At 46.0% G+C, this 23,771-nt stretch overlaps 1 protein-coding gene across 4 annotated transcripts in view; it reads right to left on the bottom strand.

Annotated features, from left to right (window-relative positions):
* Positions 1-392: 392 nt before the first annotated feature.
* The window catches only part of BAZ1B (bromodomain adjacent to zinc finger domain 1B), a 51,063-nt gene continuing 27,684 nt past the window's right edge, over positions 393-23,771 (bottom strand). For 2 of the 4 annotated variants that reach the window (XM_072882658.1, XM_072882660.1), the window contains 9 exons: positions 17,763-17,861; positions 17,140-17,317; positions 15,895-16,080; positions 11,307-11,454; positions 9,531-9,678; positions 7,569-7,687; positions 5,016-5,167; positions 3,191-3,312; positions 393-2,592 (listed from right to left, as the gene is read on the bottom strand). In XM_072882658.1, coding sequence (XP_072738759.1) covers positions 2,226-2,592; positions 3,191-3,312; positions 5,016-5,167; positions 7,569-7,687; positions 9,531-9,678; positions 11,307-11,454; positions 15,895-16,080; positions 17,140-17,317; positions 17,763-17,861 — 1,519 coding nt within the window. In that variant the 3' untranslated portion in view covers positions 393-2,225. The remainder of the gene's footprint in view (positions 2,593-3,190; positions 3,313-5,015; positions 5,168-7,568; positions 7,688-9,530; positions 9,679-11,306; positions 11,455-15,894; positions 16,081-17,139; positions 17,318-17,762; positions 17,862-23,771) is intronic. The other 2 variants (XM_072882659.1, XM_072882661.1) reach the window with 1 other exon arrangement.

Raw genomic sequence — 23,771 nt, 5'->3', positions numbered from 1 at the left:
CGTATCCACACCAGCACGCTATTTTGTGGCCAGCAAAGCTTAGGGAAGGTGGTGTGTGACAGCAGCCCAGCCACAGAGGGCACGGCACAACCTGGCTGCAATAGCAGGAACCAAGGCACAGCCCAGGGGCTGGTATAACCGAACCTGAGCAGAGCATGGCCTAGAAGATGGTTCTCCAGAGTTGTGAGCTGAACTGACGCAGACTCTCTGTTCCCTTGATCCCTTGCTCTGCAGCTCCCTTTCCCCTCTGGAAGGCAGCAATATCATGTCTGAGGGGGCTCTGGGGAAGGCAGAGGCAAAACATCCCAGACAGTCCCACATGAACACAGGGCGCCTGCAAAGGACTCGTGGCAAGCCAGTTTTACAAACACAAGTACATAATGTTTATTTTTAAGTTTCCAATTTATTACAAGTACAGCCCTTAGCAGAAACCCCCTCCCCCCCAAATGACATTTATTTTTAAAAAACGTACAGTTCCAAAGGTTTCACCGTGTAGGACTTGCAGAAAATGTCCTCTGTGAACAGGACAAAACAAAGCCTCTGAAGGGGACGTGCGAAATACAAACGTCAGTGCTATTCTGTGGGGCAGGGAGCTAAGGCTGGGGAGAGGGGAAGAGGGAAGCAGCTGGAAACCTGCCTAGTCTCTGCAGCCATTGACAATCCAGAACTGAAACAAATACCTGTTAAAAAAACCCCAAAACTAAAGAGTTCACAAAACTAGGCCACAATTTTTTTAATCAATGATTCTTTTCTTCTCAAATCACAAGAGCTGCAACAGCTGCTTTTGCTTTTCTGTTACAAAACCAGTATAGAGCAGCCCTGTAGCTGGTTTGTTCCAAATTGAAGACTTCTGTAATAAAAAGTTCAAGCCCTGATTGTATGATCAAAACCTGTCATGATGGAGAGGGAGAGGTGATGAAAAAACACACCGTTTTCGTAGAGAAAAGTCAGTATCTCAGGTGGCAGGACCCACTGTGGGGGCTGCAGCAGAGCAGCCTCCCAGCAGGATCGGGCTGGTCAGCTGGTGTGGGACAGTCCTCGCTGTGCTGGGGGAGTGCGAGGGAGGTGAGCTAGGGAAGGTATTACTATAAAACATGGTGAGAGTGTGGCTAGAGGGAGACTGGGAGATCCCCCTGCCAACAAGTCCCCCAGTGTAACTCCAGCTACTGGTAGGAAAATGAGTTTTAAGAGGGGGGAGAAAATATAAAGCAAACACAATTTCATATAAACTGTACATGTGCCAAAGCAAGACAACGGTATCTTACAGGTGTTCTTTGTACAAGATCACAGCTAGAAACAAGCCACTTTTAACTAGAAAATTAATTTAAAAAGTTACACAGAACATGTTTCTGCTGCTCCCCTTGCCCTGGAGCTCCCTACAGGGCGTGCAGAAAACCACACTCTCCAGTATGCTTCTGGCACTCCGTTCATCCAAAGGGCTACATGATTGTGTGCTGTTCAAGGTGAGCAGGGAAGCCAACTGCCTCCTCTTTGCCGTGTCCGGGTGAAGAACAAGAACCCTCTTCAGAGCGCAACCTCCAGAGATCGCTCCCCAAGAAGAGAAAGAGGGGGGAAAAGCAAGAGCACCTCGAAGCCAATTGTGTTAGGATGCTGGTGAAAGCCGTATCTCCATAAATGTAAGTGCTTGCTCGCCCTATGCAGCCCTTCATTGGGGGCTCAAAATTAACACCATATAAATATATACATACAAGAACTAGCAGCCCATTGGCCTGATCACACCCAGTCCTTCCGTGAAGCAATATGATCCCTCCCTGCACCAGCTCAAGGCTGGTTTCACATCACAGGCAGCAGACGGCAGAGGTCCCACCACACTCCGGCGCTGGCTGCTCGCGGAGGGGAGGAAGCAGCTCATCCCAAGAAAGCCGACAGCACCCGAGCTGGAGTAGGCTTCGTGCTCCCCTGCCCAGCCAGGCTTTGGCCAGGCCTTCCCCTTGCCCTCCCACCTTCCCCTCCTAGCAGGACAGACTCATTAAGAGCTTTGTGGATTTTGCAGGAAGCAGTAAGTCATCTCTGCTCAACTCAATGAATGACCAAAGACTTGAGGAAATTGCAGAAAAATTAAAACTAGAACGGGCCAAAGGGAAGGCTGGATTAATAGAGAAGTGCCTGCTGCTTCCCAACTCCCTCCAGACAACCCATCCTGCTGCCCAGCAGCACCAGAAGGCCTGCTCCAGCTCTGGCTCTTCCCCTAGTCTCCCCATCCCTCATTTCTTCCTTTTCCGCCCCCGGGAATGTTCAAGGGGCTCTGACTCACTGTCCCCTTCCTGCTCCTCCAGTCCCTGGCACCTGGCAGAGAGCTTCTTGCGTTTCCTGCGTGCATACGTGTGGCCAGGCAGGTGCTTGTGCACCATGTCAATCAAACACTGTTCCGTCTTCTCCAGGCAGGACAGTACGTGACTCCCGTTCTGGTTGTAGCGCTCGGCGTTGGAGAACACCTGCTTGATGTCAGAGAGGAACTCCTGCACTGAGCGGTAATTGCCACAAGAGCACTTGCTCTGCATAGTCTGGAAGTCCATAGGGTTGCTTATGACCTCAAAGTAATCTTCGGCTTCCTCCGTGGTCACTGGCTCCCTGCCGAACGAAGAGCCACAAAGATAGGAGGAAAATGACAGCCCTGGCCGCACGCAGTGGAGAGCTGTAGAGGAGTGAGAATCACCCCCACCCCCTTTGCTCAAGCAGCAGCCCCGACCTGCACCCCCCCAGTGCCATAAACAAACCCAAGCAGCACCTTGACAGTGCTAGACACATCAGCCCCATGGCGGCCACGGCACGATGATGGGAAGGACGGCAGCTTGCCCTTCTGCCCAGAAAGCTGGCCCAGGCACAGGGACTGACACGTTCTCTCAGTCACACCGCCTAGAGTGCCCTGAAAATCCTGGGGGCTGCAGAAAGCATCCACCCCAGCCTCCCCTCTTCGGCCCGCAGCCTACCACCCTCTCTTACACCACCTCAGAAGGGCCCCACGTCTTCAGTCCAGCAGAGGACTGAGAGAGCATGGTGGTTTCTTCTGGAGCCGCTTCACTCCCTTTCTTCCCATCTGTAACTTGCTTTTGAAACCCCAGTCTCACAGCCAGCAAGTGGATCCGGCAGGGCTGCAGCATGGCCAGCCCACACCTACACACTGCCTGCGGACAGTCCTGTGCCCGTGGAGGAGGCCACCTGCCCTCACCTGAAGGGCCAGCTAAAGCGGTACTTGATCAGCTTGCTGAGGATTTCCTCACACTTCTGCAACTCAAGGTTTTGGCGACGTGCCGTCTTCTTTGTTTGAAGGACCTGCCCACACAAAGGATGCTGTTAAAAGGAGGGGAACCATTATCGGCTTTAGTGTTCAGCAAACGGTTTTGAGGCCAAAGCTGGTTTGTAGCAGAGCTTGTCTTTTCAATCCTCTCACTTACGAGGAGCTAGTGTCTCAAGGGGTGGGGATACATAGTACGGCTGCAGAAACAGAGTTTGAGTCTTTCAAATGCAGCCATCTTCCACAATAATCAAGAGGCAAACTGCTCTGCTGCAGGACCTTTGATGGTAACAGCCAAGACATGCAGTGGCAGCTTGAGTTACAGAATGGGAGCCCCATCCAGAAGCTCTGGTGGGAATAACTCACAAGCAGCCTGTCTTTTCTCTGGGGGCAGCAAGCTTCTTCAAGATAGGTTCAAAGACAACATGGTCAAAACAAGCAGCCAAAGAATAAGTGACAGCAAATGGAGAGTGTGAATTCCCTCCCTCTGCCTTCTCTGAGCCCCTGGCAGACAGCATGTGAGAGGCAGAGGGAGAAAGCACTTGTGCTGCTGTACTGACATTGCAGAGCCGACTGTGCCATTTTAAATACCAAACAGCAGCTGATGCCTCAAGCACTGCTGTCCCATACACAGGCTGAACACAAGGTCAGCCATTTGCCCGGGGATCCACAGCAGGTCAGCCACCAGCACAGGGGCATCCCCTCAGCTCTGAGTGCACAGCTCGCGAGGCATTGCTGCTTAGGGTACATCAGATGATGGGAAGGCTCCACAACACAGGGCACCATTCCTGAGCCAGCTTCAGTCTCTTCCCAGGACAAACAGTAAGTGAAAGAGCCCTAGCAGAATCCTCTTCCCCAAGACAGTGTTCTGTCAGAGACCCTGACCCAGCTGTTCCAGTAAGATTTTCCCCACTTGAATATCCCTCTAAGCTGGCTGTGGCAGCCCATGCTGGGCTTGCTGGTTTGGTTGCTCTCCAATCTGTAACACAGACCAGCTAAAACAACACTGCAGAACCACTAGCCAGCCCATCCACACCCAGCACAAGAAGCAGTGAGCCCAAAGACTGTTATCAAGACTGCTCAAGAAGAATGACAGGATACACCAGCACTACTAGTGCTGGTCAGCAGACAGATGGCAGATCTAGCAGAGGCTTGTGACGTGGCCCATGGGGCTACAGTATCTTCACATATCCCCTGTGGTGTGTTCCTCCCCAGGGCAAACAGCACAGCATGCTGCAGCGCCACCCCATCTCGCATGCACACGCACACAAGATTGCTCTGTTCAGGAGCATAAGGTTTTATTCTTTAAATGTCAAGTGAAACCTAAACCAGCCAAATTATGTCCTGGAGATTGGGGAGTGACCATACGGACAACAACTGTCAGAAAATGGCCAAGGCTGGGGAGCAAGGGTCCAACATTGCTGGCATTCTGTGACCATCCAGGACCCCCTCAGTCCCCCCACCTCTCTGCAGAGACATATGGATACTATTTAAAACCCTTTAACAAGCTGCAGGCTGCCTGCTACTCAAGGGGGACAATGTGTGAAAGCGGCTGGGGAAAGATGCCTGGCATATCTGTACTCCGTTTGTACCGGGCCCTTAAGGATATGCCTCCTTTGTTAACCCACCCCCAGCCCAGCCCGGGTTTCACAATACGATTCAGGGTATTTCTTTGGGAAAGGGAGGGGAGGAAGCATGACACCTGTTTCGTTTATAACTCATGATGCGAGCAGCCTCCAGGGAGCAATTTGGCTCTTACCAGCTCATCAATGTCTGCGCCGTTGACAGGTGCAGCCCGCTGCCGGGGTCCCCTGGCAGGGTGCAGTGACTGCTTCTTCCTTTGGTGCCTTCCCTGCCTTGAGGAGTACATGGCTGTGCTCTGCTTGCCCCGGGCTGCCTTTCTGGGTCTCACTGAAACATATAAGCCATGGGCTTAGATGAATGGGTTAACCTGGAAGCAGAGATCACAAGCCCTTTGCCCAGCTGTACACAACAGGCAGACCCTCACTCACAGCACAGAGGAGCTAGAAAACCCGTGGATGACTGCAACGACCCAGCTTCTTGTCGGCCTGTCCTCACTCAGCACGTGCTTGTGTCAGCTGTGCTCTTGATACCCTCTCCAGATGAGATATGCGGGTATCACCTCCTGTCTAAAAAGAGGCCACTGGTGTCTGGCAACAGCTTTCTGCTAAAGGGTGGTCATACACACTAGCCAACAGCACTGGCAGACCCTTTCAGCTCCTCCGCTGCAGGTAAGGCTTGCCCAGGGCTGTAGCAGCAAGCCCCTCTGCCTGCAGAACCAAGTGCTGAGACCCTGACACATTGAGACTTGAGTGAGGGCAGAGAAAATAACACAAGGACAGACAGTTGTCTCAAATATAACTGCAACATCCTTTCTGAAAGCACCGGGAGCAGAAACTTGTAGTTTCCCTGGTTTCCTGCTGCCCCTTTGCTCCTCAGCAAAGGGTGATGGGGATGGGTGCTTTTCCAAGCATTTACAAGTGGCCCATGCATTGGGATAAGCCAGTTGCTAAGCCCCCCTGAAAAGTGAATTGTGTGCAGGGAGAGTGTCGAGTTACTGCAGCCGAGAGCTGCTCCACGTGCTGCAAGTAGGAAACAATGGGATTTTATCCCCCAAGACCGGGGGCTGCTGCATTATATCCCACAGAAAGCCACTTGCCTGTTTCTGAGCCTGCCTGTCAGAGCTTCACACTGATGGAAATGCAAGTGTGCTGACGCACTCTGTCCTGGTTGTCTTAAGTTTCTCCCATGACCCCCCTGTATCAGGAGAATGTGTTAGTCTTCTTCCCCAGCCAAGCTCCTTCCACCTGGTCACAAGTGCTCGAGCAAGTTGTATCTAGCGCACTGTAGCACTTCATCTGTGGCTTCTAATCCAGCCCTGTCCAATAAATCATCTTGCCGGGCCCCCCACATGAGGAACGTGTGTCAGAGCAGTGGGACGTCTGCCTGCTGTTGCTCTGCTTGTGTCAAGCGTGTGGCACGTGTTAAATGTCTGACAATCCAACATTCTAGGTTATATCCCTCAGGATAAATGCCACGAGGATTAATGGGACTTCTCTATTAAAACAAAAGTTTTCCACAGTGACCTTTCCATGTTAATGCTCTTTAAAACCAGGGGTTGCATTTAGCACTTTATTTTTAGTGACTATAACCCTCTTTTGCTATTGTTTGGAAACCTTGGCTCGGCTCCTGACTTGGCCATGCAACATAGGCTGAACACACTCCAAGTGTGGACATGGATACACCGCAGAACAACAAGCAGTGTCCACAGCCAGCGTATCAGTGAACATCCCTGAAACCAGAATAAAGCAGGGGAATCAAGACTGATAGACCTGGATGGAAACCCTCAAAAGAACATGGGATAATCCTTTGGGTCCCAGTCTCCAGATTCCACCATCTGCCCTGGTAAGACACACTGAAGTTAATTTTATGTCAGTCAAGGGCATTTTAACAGAAAGCAAATGCTGGCAGCGTGCCATTCCAAGACTGATCTTTTCAGTGCATCAAGTTGCCCAAATGAGACCGAGTCAAATTCCCCTAAAAACGAAGCGGATACACATACTAAAAAGTGGTTAAGTGGAGAAGCAGTCATTGAGGAGTCTAGAAAATGCTATTTTATTCCACTCAGCTGCCCAGGAATGAGCCAGTTATGCATCCCGAGTGGTCTCGTTATGCAACCAAAGGGTGCTGGCGGTCCAGGCCACGCTACACCTCAAGTACTGTGCCTTCCCACAGGAATGGGCAGAGGAAGTGCTAGTCCTACTATTTGAAAATGCCTCCTCGCCAAATCACTAGAAATCCTGCATTTAAGAGGCTATGAGCTGGTGGGAAGGGAAAAGCGAGGTGAGGGGGTTGTGGTTAAAGCTCCATAAGCATCTATTAACAGCATCCAGTTTACCAACAAACCCTGTAGGAACAGAGACTGCCAATACCAGTAACTGATAATGCTGTTGCCTCACCCTGCCCTGCTGCAGCCTCTGCTGACTGCCTCGCAGCACTCTTAATGGTCTCAGTAGCATTCCCAGGGGAGTGACTGGGCAGCGAGCGAGAGCTCACTGCAGTGTCAATCTTTGCTAGTGCTGACCCTATCACAGAGGGACAAGAGTTCACTCCAGCTCCCTAGGTAACGTACAGCACCACCACAGCCTTCCCGTTACATCTCCCAGTGTTTCCAAGTAAGAACCTGTTCTGTGTGAGGAAAAGCATAAGTCCCAAATGGGATCAAAACTTTGGACACTGAAAGCAGAGTCTTAATATTTTCTATTACTTTCCTGCATGGTCAAAGCCTTACATTTCAGTCCAGCAACTTCATAATCTTCTTCCTCCTCTTCTTCCTCTTCAGCATCTGGTTCATCAGAAGCTTCCTCACCTTCTTCACCTTCATCTTCAGCAGAATCCTCTGCATAGTTCCTAGAGTAAGGCAGGTAAACACATTTGTTGTACCAGAGCCTGGGCATCAGAGGCCTTGGGCCCTCTGCACTATTTGTTCACAGGCAGAGACCTGCTGACCACCTCAATGTAAAATAAGCACCCAGTCTCAGACTGAAGCAGTCTACTGCATTTCAGAGAGTATCAAGTTGTAGCTACAGCTAAAAGGGCACTTCCCAGGCTATCGTCTGAACATCTGGGCTGAAAATCCCCAACAGCTGAATCTGTACAGTTTTTGCTGTTCTAGGCACCTTGACCACGTGATAACGGATTTTAACATTGTGATTGCTATGCAATTACTCCTCCCCGAGAGGATGCGCTACTGTTTTACCCAGGTCTGCAGGCCTGGCCTAAGCAGTTCCAAAAGGGGGGCTTTATTGCTTCTGCTGGAATATTTTCCCATTATCTCCTTCTGCTGTCATGCTACTTACATGTGCCCTATAGGAAACAGACCTCATTTAGTATTATTCACAGCTAAGCTTGTGTTTATTAGTGAGCAGAGCGTCAGGCTGCTTATGTGCTGATGTCAGAAGCCACAGAGACTCCCTGCCCAGGACAGCTGCAACTTCTTGCATGTGTCTGTTAAAGCATTCAAGCCATTACAAAACCAGGAAAACAAGACAACATGCATAGGCAAAAGGGGACAAAGGCAAAGCTGTTGTGGGAGTCTCAGTCCTCTGGAGAAAGAGCAGGATCTTGAGCAGTAAAAGGAATAAGTTCCCATAATACGGGGGGGGGGGGAGCAGGGGCAAAAGTGCTCCCAGGCTGACATTTTTTTCCTGCCTTGGCTAGGAAGACAAGAGCAGAAAGCAGATAACAAGACAGGTGTTACCCTACCTGATGGCTCTCGTCCAGGAGCCAAGCAGCTTGCAGGTGACTCTGCCACATCAAAGTAACTATGATCTCAGGCTGGAACAGCTGCATTGAAGCCCTGTCATTTTTGTACAAGCCTGATGAACTCTTAAATGGTGCCCAGGGAGTAAGTAATACTTTTAGGGCCATACACCACCTGCACATTACAAGCCAGTAGACCTCTTATTGTGCTGCCGCTCTGGAAGGGAGGATCTGTTGACTGCTTATGCATGCATTTGATAGCCTCACCTTGCTGACAAGTGGGTAGATGCAGCACAGAGTCACAATCAGCAGAGGACATACATTGTAAACAGAAAAATACATCTTGCATACATTTAACTTCCAGCTTGCAATTCAAAAAACAATTCAACCCCTTGCTGTCAGGAGGCAACTACTAATTTCTGCTGCATAGAACAACTCTGATTCCTCCTCAAATCATGTTCCCTCTGTAGCCCTATAAGGACTCCTGCCTTGTTAAGGTTTATCAGGTCCAGAAAACCATCAGAGTGGCATTTTGTAGCCTGATTTTTAGTAGCACAGTAGGGGCTGAGCTGCAGCCTGGAGTAATGTCTGCTCTAACTTGACAAGAACACAACAGTAACAGCCCAGTGGACTACAGAGCTGCAGTGCTACCAACTACACCCCCATGAAAAAGCAACCCAACTAGCTGCTCAGTCAAAGAAAACAACAGCCCTTAGCGCATCCAGTTTTGGTTGATGTTTTGTGCATGTTTTCACTGCCACACATAAGTTTTAATAAATAACTCCTGAAGTTGTCATGGGTCAGTACAACACAGGTGTGCTGAAGTTACAGCCTGAAAAATCTGCTTTTCTATTGTGCCAGTGCCATTGAGTTAACCAGGCTATTTCAAACCTTTTAAAGGGGCTCTGTTTCAGGCTGTTTTGGTCATCTTGTGAAAGCATGGCTAGAACTGTGCATCAGTGGCAATGCAAAGGAAAGGAGGGTCACTCACCTGCCTCGTGAGCTGCGCCTGGCAGTAGAAGGCTGACATGCTGGGCACTGCCATTCACCATCTGGTATCTCATAGAGCGCCGGTCTCAGACAAAACAGGTGGAAGGCTTTGTTACACTCATCACACAGGATCAGCTTGTCATCCTCACCTAGGAGAGTGCAACTTACTTGTAACTGAGTGCCGCAGCCTTGCTCAACCTGAGAAGCAGAAGCTGCTGCAGCACTGGAGGGCAGGACAAAGCAAGAGAAAGATGCAAAGTATCCTCTGACAGCAGGGATCCTTCCTTCTTGGTTCCACCAAAACCAGCAGCATTTAAAAACAAACAAACGGAACAATGCAAAGTCCCTTGCCCTGCAAAGATTTCATTTGAGGCAAAAGGTGGAACTTACTTGGCAGGTTTCTACCCAGGCTAAATCTCAAGCCAGACACAGGGAAAGAGAAGTTTGCTGCAGAGATGCCCAAGAGCCTAGCAAGGAGCTATAAACGCAGCTATTCTTATTCTAGCCTCAGTCTACTCAACCTGCACAGCACCTTCTTTCTACTTAAGATAGCAAGCCTACCAAGAAAATCAGTACGCAGCAGAACTAGTCTCTCTGTGCTTCTCACCGTTGCAGGGAAACAGGGAGACAGTCCTGAGCCAGCTATTTCATTTACTGAAGAGGAAAAAAAGAAAGTGCAGAGAGCTTGCCAGCATGTCTCTTTCTCTAACATCCCAGTTCTTAAGTTCTGTGAAACTATAATCTGTTAGTCTCAGGTGAGCCCCCTCTTACATCTGCCTAGAATCCCCTCTCAACAGGAGATAGGACAGTTTTTGCATTGGTTTGGAATATCCCTGAGGCTCCACAGTGAAGGAGGATGTTGCACCAATTCAGCCCTTATTTCTTTGAAGAGTGGAATGGCATAGCCTTCTGGTAAACAAAAGTGGACCAGCATTCCCCAGAGGTCTGTCTGCCCTCATTTCCCACTAGTGTTTCAGCAAATAGAAAGTGAGACAAAAAGCACACGATGAGGCAGAATGTACTACCAAGCTCTTTCCTCCAGGCTTCCATCCAAAAGGAGAGGTTACAGCAGAACAAATACTAGCACTCCATCACTGGTGACACCCCTTCTACTTCCCCCTCTACCTGCAAGACTCTAAAGCCCTTCATCCTGTAGTGCATACAGAGAAGGTGGCCTCTTGTCACCTTTTGTGGTTACTTCCCCAGCCTGAGCAGAGCAGCAGCCAAAGGCACATAGCTTAATTTCTCTGCTCTCACACAAGAGGCAGAGTTTGGTTCTTCCAGCTCATCAAGCAGTTCTACTCCCACTCCAGCCTCAAAGCAGATTCATCCCACCTTGCTCTCTCCCATTCGGCTACAAAGGATAATAACCTTCCCAACCTCTCCTTGCTCATTCCTTATGTAAAAGATGGGATTAACTGGCAAGGCTCAGAGACCTGAAGACCATTCCAACTCAAAAATGAAACCAGGGAAAGGACAGTGGCACATGTTCCCAGAAGGATTTGTAGATGACTTGTGTCCAAGTACCCTAAATATCCAGGGGATAGCAGCTCTGCAATGTTCTGCAAGACTGTGTACTGGTTTCGTAAGAATGGTTTATTGGAGTCAGGGTCAAATGCTTCTGTGAGATCAATGCTTCTGACTATAAATCCTGACGTTCAAAACTCAAAAAACAGCCAAAGACAGAGTGACAGACTACAAGGGCATGTTGCCTAAGCAGGGCATGGAGAGGTGACAGCGTCCGACTGTTACGCAGGCGTGGGGCAGGAATGCATACCTTTCTTGCGACACACTTTGCATCTGGCATTCTCTGCCGACATATCCCACTTGATACAGGCATCCAGCATCCCGAGCAGCACGTGCATACGGGAGAAGGTCTGGGCCTCACGGATTGCTGTCTTCCACTTCTCCATGGCTGAAGCAACCTGCAGACAGACCTAACAGCTTACAACGAAGCACACAGACACAGCTCGCTACAATCTGAAGATGTTTTTATATCCTTTAGCTGGGGCCCTTAATAACCAAAGCTCAACTCTGCATTTCTTTGCTTCTATATAGCCTCAGCAGTCCTATTTGTGGTTTATCCATAATCAGCCTCACTGGATCAGACAGTTTGTTCCTAACAGTAGAGCCCTTTTGCATTTCACGGCCAGGCTGAAACAATCTATGTGAACTCCACTAAATTCTTGCTCTGAAAGTCTAACCCAAATAATCATCAGGCTAAGAAAATAGAAGGCAGAAATCTAGCACTGTAAAATGTGGGATGAAAGTGAGGCGACAGCTGGCAACACCACTTCAGCGTGGTGGATCGGAGCAGCCTGTGCTGCCCTCCAGTGGGTACCTGCAGACACTCGAGACCATCAGCAAGACCTGCTACACACTTGGTCCTCCTGGTCCTCTGAGCTGCTCAGCTGGCAGAGGGGACCATGGCTCCAGCAACAATCAGATTTGAGAGGCAAAGCATTTGGAACCCCAAATATGAAACCAGCCGCTTTCCTGAGACAAGATGACCTCAGCACATGTGAAATCCCAGAATTAGCTGCAAGTGAGGATGAAAGCATTAAACCTGAGATTTGCACCAAGGCAACTGCTGGAGTGTGCACATAGCAAGCCACATGCAAAATCTCAAACTCAGCTCTGAAGGTTTAGAAATAACGTTGCAGTAAATCGGAAATGCACCAGAAGAGAGAAGTAATCCAGAGCCACCGCATGCTCAACTCCAATGTTAATCCTTTGCTGTACAACAATGAGGTGATGGCCTAGACATGACAGGGACATAATAGGACTCAAGTTAATGTTCTTCTACCCCAGGAGCATGAAAAAAAACAAACAGTGAAGTGTCAGATGGGAAAATCTAAACTCTGCCGCTGACAGCAATTTGGGAGCCAAACAAAACCCAGGATTTTTGCAGAGTTGCACATTCTCCTCCCACTGAATTTGAGGAAGCACAGCGTATATTAGATGCTTGGAAAAACACACAAACTGTTCTAAAATGCCAACATCCTTGCTGCCATTGCTAGTGTGGAACCTGGAGCCCAAGACATTCAAGACAAACGGAAACCTGCACAGCCTACTGTAGCAGATTACACAGCACTGTGCTATTTCTTTGCAGAACATTGTTGAGGTGCTTCACATACTGTGTAATTGATTTTCCAAGTAACTGTTCCATGGGTTTTGCTGTTAACATACTGGGTAACTGCTGGGCCAAGATAAATCTGCAAAAGCTGTTGGCAAGTTTTGCTTAGATTTTTCTCCCCAAGCCTGTGGAATTTAACAGATTTTTAGCCTTGCTTCCCAAGCATCATGAGACTATGGCATTTTAGCAGTACCATTATCAAGGGAGTTCAGACTGCCAACTAGGCAAAACAGGAGACTGAAAGAAGTTACTTAAATACCCTCCTGACTAGAGAGGAGCAATCTAGCAGGGAAAACAAAAAAAAACCCACAAAAAGACTAGAAGAGAAGTCCTCAGTCACATTTCAACTTCAGAGTGACAGAAAATGCCTGCTTTGGTAAAGGTGGACAAACCTCCAGCTAGAAAGGCTGTCATCTGGTATCCTAAGATGACAGAAATGCCTCTGAACAGCTGAAATGGTAATTGCTTGGTTGTGAAGCTGCTCTTTGAGGTATTGTCTGCAGGTCAGGACTGACCCTCCTAACCTTTTCCCTTGCAAACACGACTGACAGCAAGTAGCAGGGATGGATAACCTACCCATGCTCTTCCCTATGCTCAGGCAATTGTGCTGCAATGTCGCGCTGCAAAGAGGTCACATATTCCCTGTCCTATTCTGGGACAGTCCAGAGTGCTACTGCCACTGGAAATGGGAACATTTGCATAAACACAGAGACACAAGACTGATTTTCAGAAACAGCCATAAGCCAGGTCTACATTGCAATCTTTTGCCACTCAGCAGTGTGATCTCTAGCTATGTAGCTGAGCCAGCAGGAACCCTTAGTATAGACAATTATGTCAGCAAACGGGTGCCTATTAAGCCATAACTTGTTTCTCACAGGAAAAATGAGACATAACCATACAGCAGGACTGCAATTTCACTCGTATAGTCTGTAAGTACATTAAGTGTGTTTTTCCAGTACGGCTACGCTGTATTTTACCTGCTATGTACTCTCAGTGCAGTGCTGGCTCTAGAAGACTTCATAAATCTTGGCCAATACAGGAAATTTGTCTTCAAAAGCCTAACAGTCAGGGCTTTTTTAATCAGATAAATATATCTAAGATCTGGGTTGCTCTTTCAAGGTCATCTATAAAGGTTTTCTGCTTTGGCAAAAAGAAAGCTCATTCCAGATAAACTGAGGCAAAAAAAAAAAAAAAAACAACCAACAAACCAACCACCCCAAACAAAACCCAAACCCCCAAACCAAACAAACCAGCAAACAAACCCAAAAACCCCACAAAAAAGTTGAACATTGCTTGTACCACCACAAATGTCTAGAAAACTCTGAGCCAGATAAAGAAGGCACTGCGCTGCATAAAGAAATGCTCCAGAGACATCAGCACAACACAAAAGCCGGTGCTCTGGAGGGAGACCTGCACAGCCACACACTCAGACTAGCAATTTTGAAATCTGTGCCCGAACACCTATAAGGCTGAGCGGTATAGCTAAGTATGCAGTCACATTAGACAAATTGGGTAATACTAGTAAAAAATTCAAAGTAACTTATGATTACAAGTCCAGCAATATTCAGAAATCCTACTGTTCCAGCTGGTTTACAGAGGAGAAAGTACAAATCGGGATGTTTCAGTCACACAGAGCACTTCGACTAACCAGGTTGCTGTAGCTGAAAGTTCTGCAATTGCTAGAATGAAGCACACTACAGAAGCCTGGCCTTGCTGTAATGAACAATGCTCCGTAACCATGTCAGTAAGTAAGAGAGCAATGCTCTAAGGTAGAATGGAGAAACTAACCAAACATTCATGATCAAAATGGCTCAGTTTTCTGGCAAATAAAAGCTTGGGTTTAAAATCTGATATAGCTTTAGCAATAGCAGAGAAGTGACAGGGTTCAAATACAGAGCCCAGGCTGCTGAGTTACTATCCATTTAGATATTGTAGTAAATCTGATGTTACCCTTAAAGTATGCCCTACAGGTATAACCCTTACGGTTATAGCTGTAAACACATGAGAGTAAGGCATGATATGGTGTTGCTGTAGATACAGGAAATGTGATAATCCAGGTCCATTTTGTTCCAGACATAACCAATTTTTACAGCCCTGTATTCTGCTGATAGCTTTTAGGATAAGGTAGCCTTCTATTCCCTTTGCACTAAAGAGTGGAAGATTCAAAGTTAGCAAAGTTCAAATACTTCAGGACAACTGAGGAATGTGAAAATTTCTAGTGCCTATCCAAATATCCTGCTAACATGGCAATGCCACAGCATAGCAAAGACTTGATGTTCAAACAAGGATTCAGCATACACTGACAGGAGCTTTAAACAAAAAACTAAAAAACTAAAAAACCCTACACCCTAGCACCAGACAAGCATCTAATATTTCTTTTTTAAGTTGGGAATTTCAAATGCTTCTGTTGATCCAATTATGATCTTGCTACTTCTGCTGAAGTCAGTGATCAATCAGGGCAGAGCACTTTGAAGGGGGCAGTGGGGAAAGTCTTGTCATGGGTCACTGATGTCCTGTTCAACTCAGTGCACAGAAACTACCCCTGAGCATCCCTCTTAGGATGAAACACTGGTACAGCTGAACTGCCTGTAGGACCCTACCAAATCCTCCGCAGCTCTTCTCCATCCCTTCTGAGCTTTGATTTGGAAAGTTACGTATTCACCCTCACAATACCACTTTTCTACTGCAGGCACATATGGCTTATTTGCCCAGATGTCTGGACAAGCTGTGTGCAACCCACAGTTTGATATCTTCTGTGGGTGTCTCCATGCATACGATGATATTTACCTGAACCTAACTCCCTTGCAGTCACCAAAACCTCACCATGTTTCTCCTCCCCTTTACAGATCAAAGGCATTAAGCCACCATCAGTCCCTCTGATGGATACGCTGCCTGTTAAGTACTCTAAAAATGCTCCCTAATATGCTTTTATTAAAGTACCTGACTTGCATGAGGAACTGCACAAAGGAAGTAAAATATTGACTTGACCAATTACCTGTTCATAGAGAGAAAATCAACTGTGATTCCACAGCATGATTTTCATTTTGCCAATACCTTTACTTTTCAAAATAACCAGGGAACACCTAGCCCCATAAATGACAAAAACCCACTGCACTCTAAACTTGGAATGGGGAGAAGCTGCTCAGGATTTAGTACCCAATGAAATGTATTGCCCCTGCTCAGAGAGTTATATTACAAGACTGATACAGAGCCCTGAAGTGAAAAATACCTTAGCTTCTTCTGCCATTTTCTTGTCTTCATCTATCTCCTCAGCCTTGGCAATGTAATCTTCTCCTTGGTGTTTCCTTCTCTTCTGCTTGGGGGCCATGAAACCTTGCAGAAACTTCTTAACAACACCAGCTTGGAGTGCAATCACACACTCTCCAAAATCCTTCAAGCTCTCTAGTGAGTATACCTGTTAGGAAGAGCATACGATCACATAACAGTTGGATGTTACACTCTGTGCTGTTTTAGGTAGGTCTGTCCTGCAAATGGATACATGTGATAACAACACTGCATTAAGTATCCACCATAATTGGTTATGGAATCAGCATATTGCTGCTGCTTCTGCCAGAGTTCATACATAGCTGATGATCATGCATAGCACTGTTCAGAAAAAAGCATCATGTCTTGAAAAAAGCCAAAACAAAACACCAAAAAACAAAACAAAAACCCCCCAAAACCCAAATCCACGATGACCAAGCACTAAGCCATTCTTCCACTCCTTTAGTGACTTCACTTTTCCCGTCCTCTTAACACTTATGGTCTCATCTACACGGGGAAGTCTCTGCAGTGACTCAGGATGCAGCTTAAACACAGCTTTAACCATTCCAAGCCAGACAATGTCATCCTGTGGTAGGAGGAGCATGCACTAGTCACAGGGGTGTGTACTTTACCCACACCAGGCAGATTTATCCCCTCCTAAGGACACTCAGTGCACCAGTGATGCTCATGTGAGTTAGGCTGAACTAGCCAGAGCACTAAAAATTCATACTTTAGTAACTTCAGCACAGTAACTTCCTTGTGCTGACATACCCATGAACAGAACATACTTTAGGTCCTGGAACTGGGACACAACGATTAGCCCAAGCCTAAAGTGGTCTGAATTTGTGAAAAAAGCATCCAAAATGGAAAATTGCTGTCTCCATAAGACATGCTGGCTTTGATGCAGAAGCTAAAAATCAGCTACAAAGAGTTCTGCTAATGCTCCATGAAGAAGTCCGCCACCAGATGAAGGAAATAGGACAATTTAACAGCTGTGCAGGACACCTAGCTCCAACATTATGACCCACCTAAACCAAAAGGACCTCAAGCCAGTAGCTATGTAATCTTGAAATACTAGTTTAGAGAGGACACATGAGAAAACTGATTTTCCTGATCCTCTTGTCTGAGGAGAACAAAAGAGTCAAGACCTTCCACAGAAAGTATCAGCTCGCGCTTGTCTTGCTCAGTACTACTTTGCCTGTTCACTCACTCTTGCTTCATATTCTGGTGTCACATCAACATATCCCAGGCCTCCTTTTTGCAGCCGAGTTGCAACCTCAATTAGATCACTTCGGAGGTAGTTCAGCAGTTCCTGGTTGCCATCACAGGATTTGAGGCCCAAGTTCTGTTTCCGAGCCAAATGCATAGAATGTGTGATGTCCTGATACCTGGAAAATCAAAAACAACCTTTGAATACAGGCAGGCCACTGCCCTGTGAGCTGTGCGGGCACTGGGGCAACAATGGTATCCATTGTGATCTACATGCTCCATCAGTGCAGAATGTTCTTTTAAAGACACTTGAACGCACGTGGTAGTTCTAGCTCTGAGTGAAACAACACCGCCTTTATTTCCAGTCGCAAGGAGCAATTTAAAGAATGACAGAACCTCTTCACAGTTTAGAGCATTACTTATCAAGAACCTGCAGTTACTGCCCAGGAAAAACAGCAATTTCTCATCCTCAGTATCCTCCCCTCTTCAGCCCAGGCATGATCAAAGCAAAGCGCAGCATGCTGCCCCAGGAATGGAAAGGCTTGCTGTGATGTGGATACGCTTTGACTTTGAGAAGGCACACAATTTAAAAAAAAAAAAAAAAAAAAGAAGAAGCAGGCTCACCTTTTTTCCAAACGTTCCTTTAGCTGGCTTTCTCTTACTCCTTGTGGGTGCAGGCAATCCAGCAGCTCATCCAAATCCTTCTGACTGTCACAGAGAAACCTGAAAGATATAACATGCACCAACATCAGCTAACGTATCTCTGTGGCAAGACAATTCCTTCTTCTAAATAGTTCACAAGTATTAGTAGGCAGGGATGACAAGTAACCTATATCCCAACCCCATGGAGCAAGGTGAAACACTTCCAGTAACGCTGGCATAAGCATTCTGACTCAGACTGGCCTCATTTCAAGGTCCCCAAATGTAGCCAATTCCAGGGTAAGGAAAATAAAAACAAAATAAACACAGAACTGATTTATAGTTTTTTTTCCCCCATTAAGTTTATTAAAACATTGGCATTTGAATTTAGTCATCTACCCCAGGGATTAGATTCACTAAGTTGCAGTCAGTTTAAGTAATCTGAATGTCATTTTAGATGCACTAGAAAAGATTAACATGCTATGCACTGCATAGCATGGCAATTTAATCATTCTTTCTGCAGAGCTTTCGACTTCTTTCATTAACCCAAGAAGTCCTTAGATTAACAAAGGGTAAGTCCTAGCTTATACCACAATTGCTGATGAGGTAGATTTGTGACTGTGAAGGCTATGCCCTCTGCAAGTGCAGAAGTACTCCTTTCTAGGAAGCACGCCTTAACTTGAAAGCTCAAATGCAGTATGTAAAAACCATATTCATTAGCTTTAAACCTTTCTGCTCAGAAAGTCCTTCAGGACCTTACAGCAATGGTAATTGGCAGTTAGCTGAATCTAAAAGGGGAAAACTTTTGCAGAGTTCTCTACACAGGGCATTCTCTCTGCAATTCCAAAGTACAATTAAGTTTTAATGCTGGGTTGTAGATTTCAACTAACTCTAAGACAGCCTGAAATTCTGCTCTTTTCCTCTTTTTTTTCCAACTCTATTCTAGGATGCCATGGAGCCTCCTCACCCGATGGGGGTGGGGATTCAATATGAGCTTCAGAGCTCATTTACAGAAAATAGGACTAATTACGTATCTTCTAGAAGAGGACTTCTCCTTAGAAGAGGGAAGTGAGAGAATAGCAAAATGAACCTTACATGGAAACAACTGCAAAGGACCACTATGTGATCCTTACCAGCCACAGAGAAGACTCCAGATCTAATTTTTCTTCTTGGACACAAGCTCAGATGAGCCAAGCAACAACTAGAGAAAGATGCTGTTCTGGCTCCTCTTGGAATAACATTATCCGCAATGCTTATTTTTCTGGCAGAAATACTTACTAAATATCATATCTGAAAAGAAAATATTTCAGAGTTCTAGTATGCTCATATTAGGGGAATGGCCTCACAATTTGCATTCAGTTTGTAAATTAATTACTCTAATAAAACATAGGATTGATTATTTAAAAATAGAAGAAAAATAGTTTCTTGCCAGTCACCTGCTTCAGTATACTCCAACCCTGTGGAGCATCCTCACTTTGCACACTGAGATCAGATCTTTTGGCCACTACTATCCTCTGCACACCCTCCCTGCGAGAAACAGGACAGAGCAGCTCCAAGTATCTTTCACCCACTAGAGCCTAGCACAGGCACTTCAAAAGCAGTAGTGATTAAGGGCTGGTAATGGGATCCAACAGGCATTCACACAAACCTGTACCAATGTTACTCGTGTCTTTTTCTTATAGATGCCACTTATGGTGACTAATTAGCATTCCTACGTTCACTGGAAGGTCTACAGACAGACCACTTCAAGAACTAGCATTTCTAAGTCTACTGGACTTCTGCTAAATAAAGGGAAATTTCTGTACAATATTTGGTATCAAACTGCTTCCAAACTCTTGGGGCAAACCTTGGGATTGGTCCTAAGCCATATTTCAGTATGAAGGATCTGTCATAGTATGGGAATGGCATAAACCAAGCTTCAGAATAGTTGCCCTGCAGATACTCAGCAGAGGACTATTTCTCAGGCATGTTGAGAAGGTTGCCTAGGTCATGATGAAACAACGGCAGTCACTGCTGGTGATATAACACGGGATCCAGTTGGAAAAATATCTAAGACCATACCTTAGCTTTCTCAGCTTTCTGCCATGGCTGCAGATCTAAGGGGGGAACTCCCTGCACAGTTTTATCTTGCTGTAAAAATGAAAGGGCACTGGAAACAGCTAGCATAGGGCGCTTGGATTCTCCAGTGTTATGTGGTTTGGGGAAAGACAACATAGGCTGCTGGCCAGTGCGGGAAAGCAGATATCATCCTTTTAAAAACGCTAGGGTTAAGCCCTGGCACAACTTTGTTCCTGCTGAAAAGGAAATGGGACAGGGAAGGGACAACATCTGCAACAGGTATTTGAGTCTTCCCAATTCACCCTGAGAATAAGAACTGGGATTTCTGAGAGAGGGAACTGTTCTACAACAGCTTGAACTCAATCGTGCAAAATATAAACATATCAAAGAGGTACCTGCGTTAGTTTGATTGGTGACACTTTGCTGCTCTGTGCAGCCACAGCTCCTGGTTCTCAGCCTAGCTCCATGCACTCCTTACTACCTGAAGGAACCACCTGCACCTCCAACTAGGGCTCAACCAGCCCGAGGCTGGGAGCATGGATATGATAAGACAGGGCTGGCATTTTAAACAGGAGAGGCAATAGGGCTATGAGGGTGGTCTTGATAAGAGGGAGGGGAAGGCAATTGGTGCCCTTCATGTGGCCTGATACAGAGCTTAATAACACAATCCAGAGTGATGGGAAAGATGCCTTTGGGAGAGTAAAGACCAGATGGAGGTCTTCAAACTGATCTGAAAGGGGGAAATCCTGACTGGGGTAAGGACTTCCTGCATCCCTAAATAACAGCCTAGATTCTTTTCTTACATTTCTGGCAGCACAAGCCAGCAGACTGATCAGCAATCAAAACAGAATGGACAAATGGCACAAGCATCAAGTCAAAAGGAGCTCTAAGTATTCACTCAGGCTGAATATTCCTACCTGTTCTCAGGCTACAGGCTGCAAGGGACAGAGAAAGGTATAAAACCTGGACTGCAGACTAGGGAATGAAGAAATCAAGAGGACAACATCTAGAGGAGCCCAGGATCAGTACCTGCTCTGGAGGGTTGGTGGAAACAGGGGAACTCCATCTGTAGAATATAGGCGTGAGAATGGAGTCTGTCAGCACCCACTCATGGTTAACTCAAATTGTCTGCTGAGGGGACCAGCCATATCATGGTGTATTCCTAATAGATGAAGAACAACGGGAGTTACTCTGCAGAGATGCCACTGTTTCCAAAATTCATCTGCTTTCTAACCAGGATGAGCAAGAAGTCTCCTGCATAATATACTGCAAAGGTTGTGATTAATCCCTGGTTCTTGCAGGAAAGACCAGTATGTACACAGCTCATGAAGCACTATGGTATGGACAAAAGACTTTTTCAGGGACCATGTGCCCAGAAGCTTTAAACAGGGAAATTTTTTTAATAAGCATCAACGTCAGTGAAAGTGGTGCACAATGTTAGAAATGGGATTGGTCTATCTGTGTGGAGAAGACAGAAGTAACCAAGCATTTATGATTCTGAATGAGAAAAATGATTCAGCCTCTGCACTTTTAGGACAGAACACTGGGCTCTCTTCTTTTTGGGGACAAAGTACCGAAAGCAGAAACCACTTCCATGAGATACTGTTTCTGTAGCTCTTGGCAGAAGCATGGAATCTATTTCTCCCTTTATCAATGTCCTACCAGCTCCCATCCTCAAGGAGAAAAGGGGCAGGACTGTGAAATACAACCATTCACAGAGATAATTTGGTGTTCATTTCAAAGTTTCATCGCTCTAGAGTATAAAAGGGTAAAGCTAAAGATGCTCTACGTGCACTGTGAGGCTACTCTCAATCCCACGTTAGATGTACTACTAGGAAAAAGAGACAGATGGCAGGAGTTAAAGCAGAACATAAAGAAATGAAACTTCCTATGCACCACAGACTAACATTACGAGTTATAGCTGAACAAGTCCTTGTATCCAAACAACAGGGGGTGTAGATACCCAAGGACTTCAGAGTGGTCTCAGGGCTTCTCAGGGTATGCAAGGACAGTGTGCAAAAAGCAGCCAAGGAGGAGACTCTTCCATAACCATCTATGGTCATGGGAGTCCTTGAGATTGGAAAGATCAACGGCAATGGCCACAGAGCAAAATACAGTAATAGGAACATGGATTTCCTCAGAGGGAAGTTCTAGTTACTGGCTATCCCCTGAAATAACAGCTCTCAGGTTGTCATTTGTCTTTTTGTGGAAGCTTACCTGTAAATGGTGACAGCTGTCAGATAGGTACTTAGCAAACAGGCTCTTTGCAGTTCTAGAGCTTTAAAGAAAAGTCTTTCAGCTGGGGAAGCTTACTGCTTATCTGCAGAAATGGCTTTAGGTGGCCCTGTCAGTCAGGAGAAAGTCATGCAGACAGCACAGAAGAATACTAAGTTAGAAGTGGTTACATTTTCTCTGAAAAGCTGCCATTGTCCCCCCTGCTCACTTTAAGGGCATGAAGGCCTACATCTGGCTCAGATCTTCCATTTGCATTGCTTTACCTCGACATCCTGACACCGCCAACCTGCTTGGCGGAACAATGCACACAGGCGTGATACTCTCAGTAAGTGCTGTGATTGTTAGCAGTCTTTCCTAGCAGGTACTAAAAAGGACAGAAATCAAAGACATTGTGGCATAAGAGCCAGGCCAAAAAAAAACCCATCCCACCCAGCTCAGTATCTTATTTCTGAGTTGCAAAGGGGCAGAGCAGGCATGCAGTGACATTTCTTTGACCTGCTCCTACAGATTTTAGCATCTGCTGGTTTGAGGACTTCCTTGTGTGCCAGGACAAGAACCTTTGTGCTTAATACTCCTCAATGAACTCCTCTTTCAGCGATTTGTCCAACTGGTGCTTTGAACAGGTACAAATCTGAAGATCCACAGCAGCTGGTAGCAGTGAGTTGCATACATCAGCTGTATGATCTGAAGTAGTACTTTCCTCTCTATTTCAAAATGGCTATTTGCTAGTTTAATTTCCTGATCCTTTTTTTCTGTATCCAAAGAAAATCCTCTTTCTTTAGGAGACTTCCCCATTCTCCTCTAGCATTACTCTCCATCTCCCTGCTGAACATACAAATTAGAGTATTTCTGTAATTTGTTTCATATTTCCTAGCCAATTACTCACTCATGAGAAGAGCTTCCCTCTTATCCTAAGGCAGGCCTGCAACAACAGATCTTGTGAAGCAAGATTGTTCCCCAAGGGAAAAAAAAAAAAAAAAAAAAATAAATTTTTTTTTCGCCCTTAGTCTGTATTTGGTTTATCATCCTTTTTATTTCCTTCATTTAGACTCAACCATGGTTTTTAAGTAGGCCTTCTTACTTTTAGTAGCTTCCTTATCCTGATGTGAACCATACTGAGAATGTTTTGTTATTGTTGCTGCTGTTTTGTTTCCACGTTTCCTCAAACCTTTTTTTCAAAGGCAAGAGGCAGCACTTGCTTTGACCATCTAGTTATGGAAACTTTAAGACAATCTCTCTGAAAGCATTTTAGGCTTTTGGCTGCCACTTTAAGCTTTTTTTTTTTCCCCCCTAAACAAGCTTCTTAATTCTTTTTGTTGCTCTCTTTTTTTAAAAAAAAAGGAGAATACCACATATTATGGTCACTTCATACAAAGCAGGTCTTAGTAAGAGAATATAATTCAGTCCTGAAAGTGTACAGGACCTGGTTCAAAGAGCTGCTTATCCTGGGCTGTATGACTAGTTACTCTATAAAGCACTCCTACCTTTGTAACCACTCTGATCTCTCTCAGCATGTCATTGAAAGTTGCCAACCTGCTTGGGCAATTCAACACTGTAATATCGAATACCATGCTTTTTCAAGTTCAGCCTGGAATGACAAGTTGCAGGGATTCAGTGTTACTTAACTCATCCAGTTTGGCTCTATGGTGTCTTCAGTTTATAGCAATATGCACTATTAATTTAAGAGCTACTGTTTTCCTT

Source organism: Ciconia boyciana, chromosome 17 (assembly GCF_034638445.1).
Source record: "Ciconia boyciana chromosome 17, ASM3463844v1, whole genome shotgun sequence".
NCBI lineage: Eukaryota > Metazoa > Chordata > Aves > Ciconiiformes > Ciconiidae > Ciconia > Ciconia boyciana.
The sequence above is the reverse complement of the archived record's forward strand: the minus strand, read 5'-3'. Positions and strand labels throughout refer to the sequence as shown.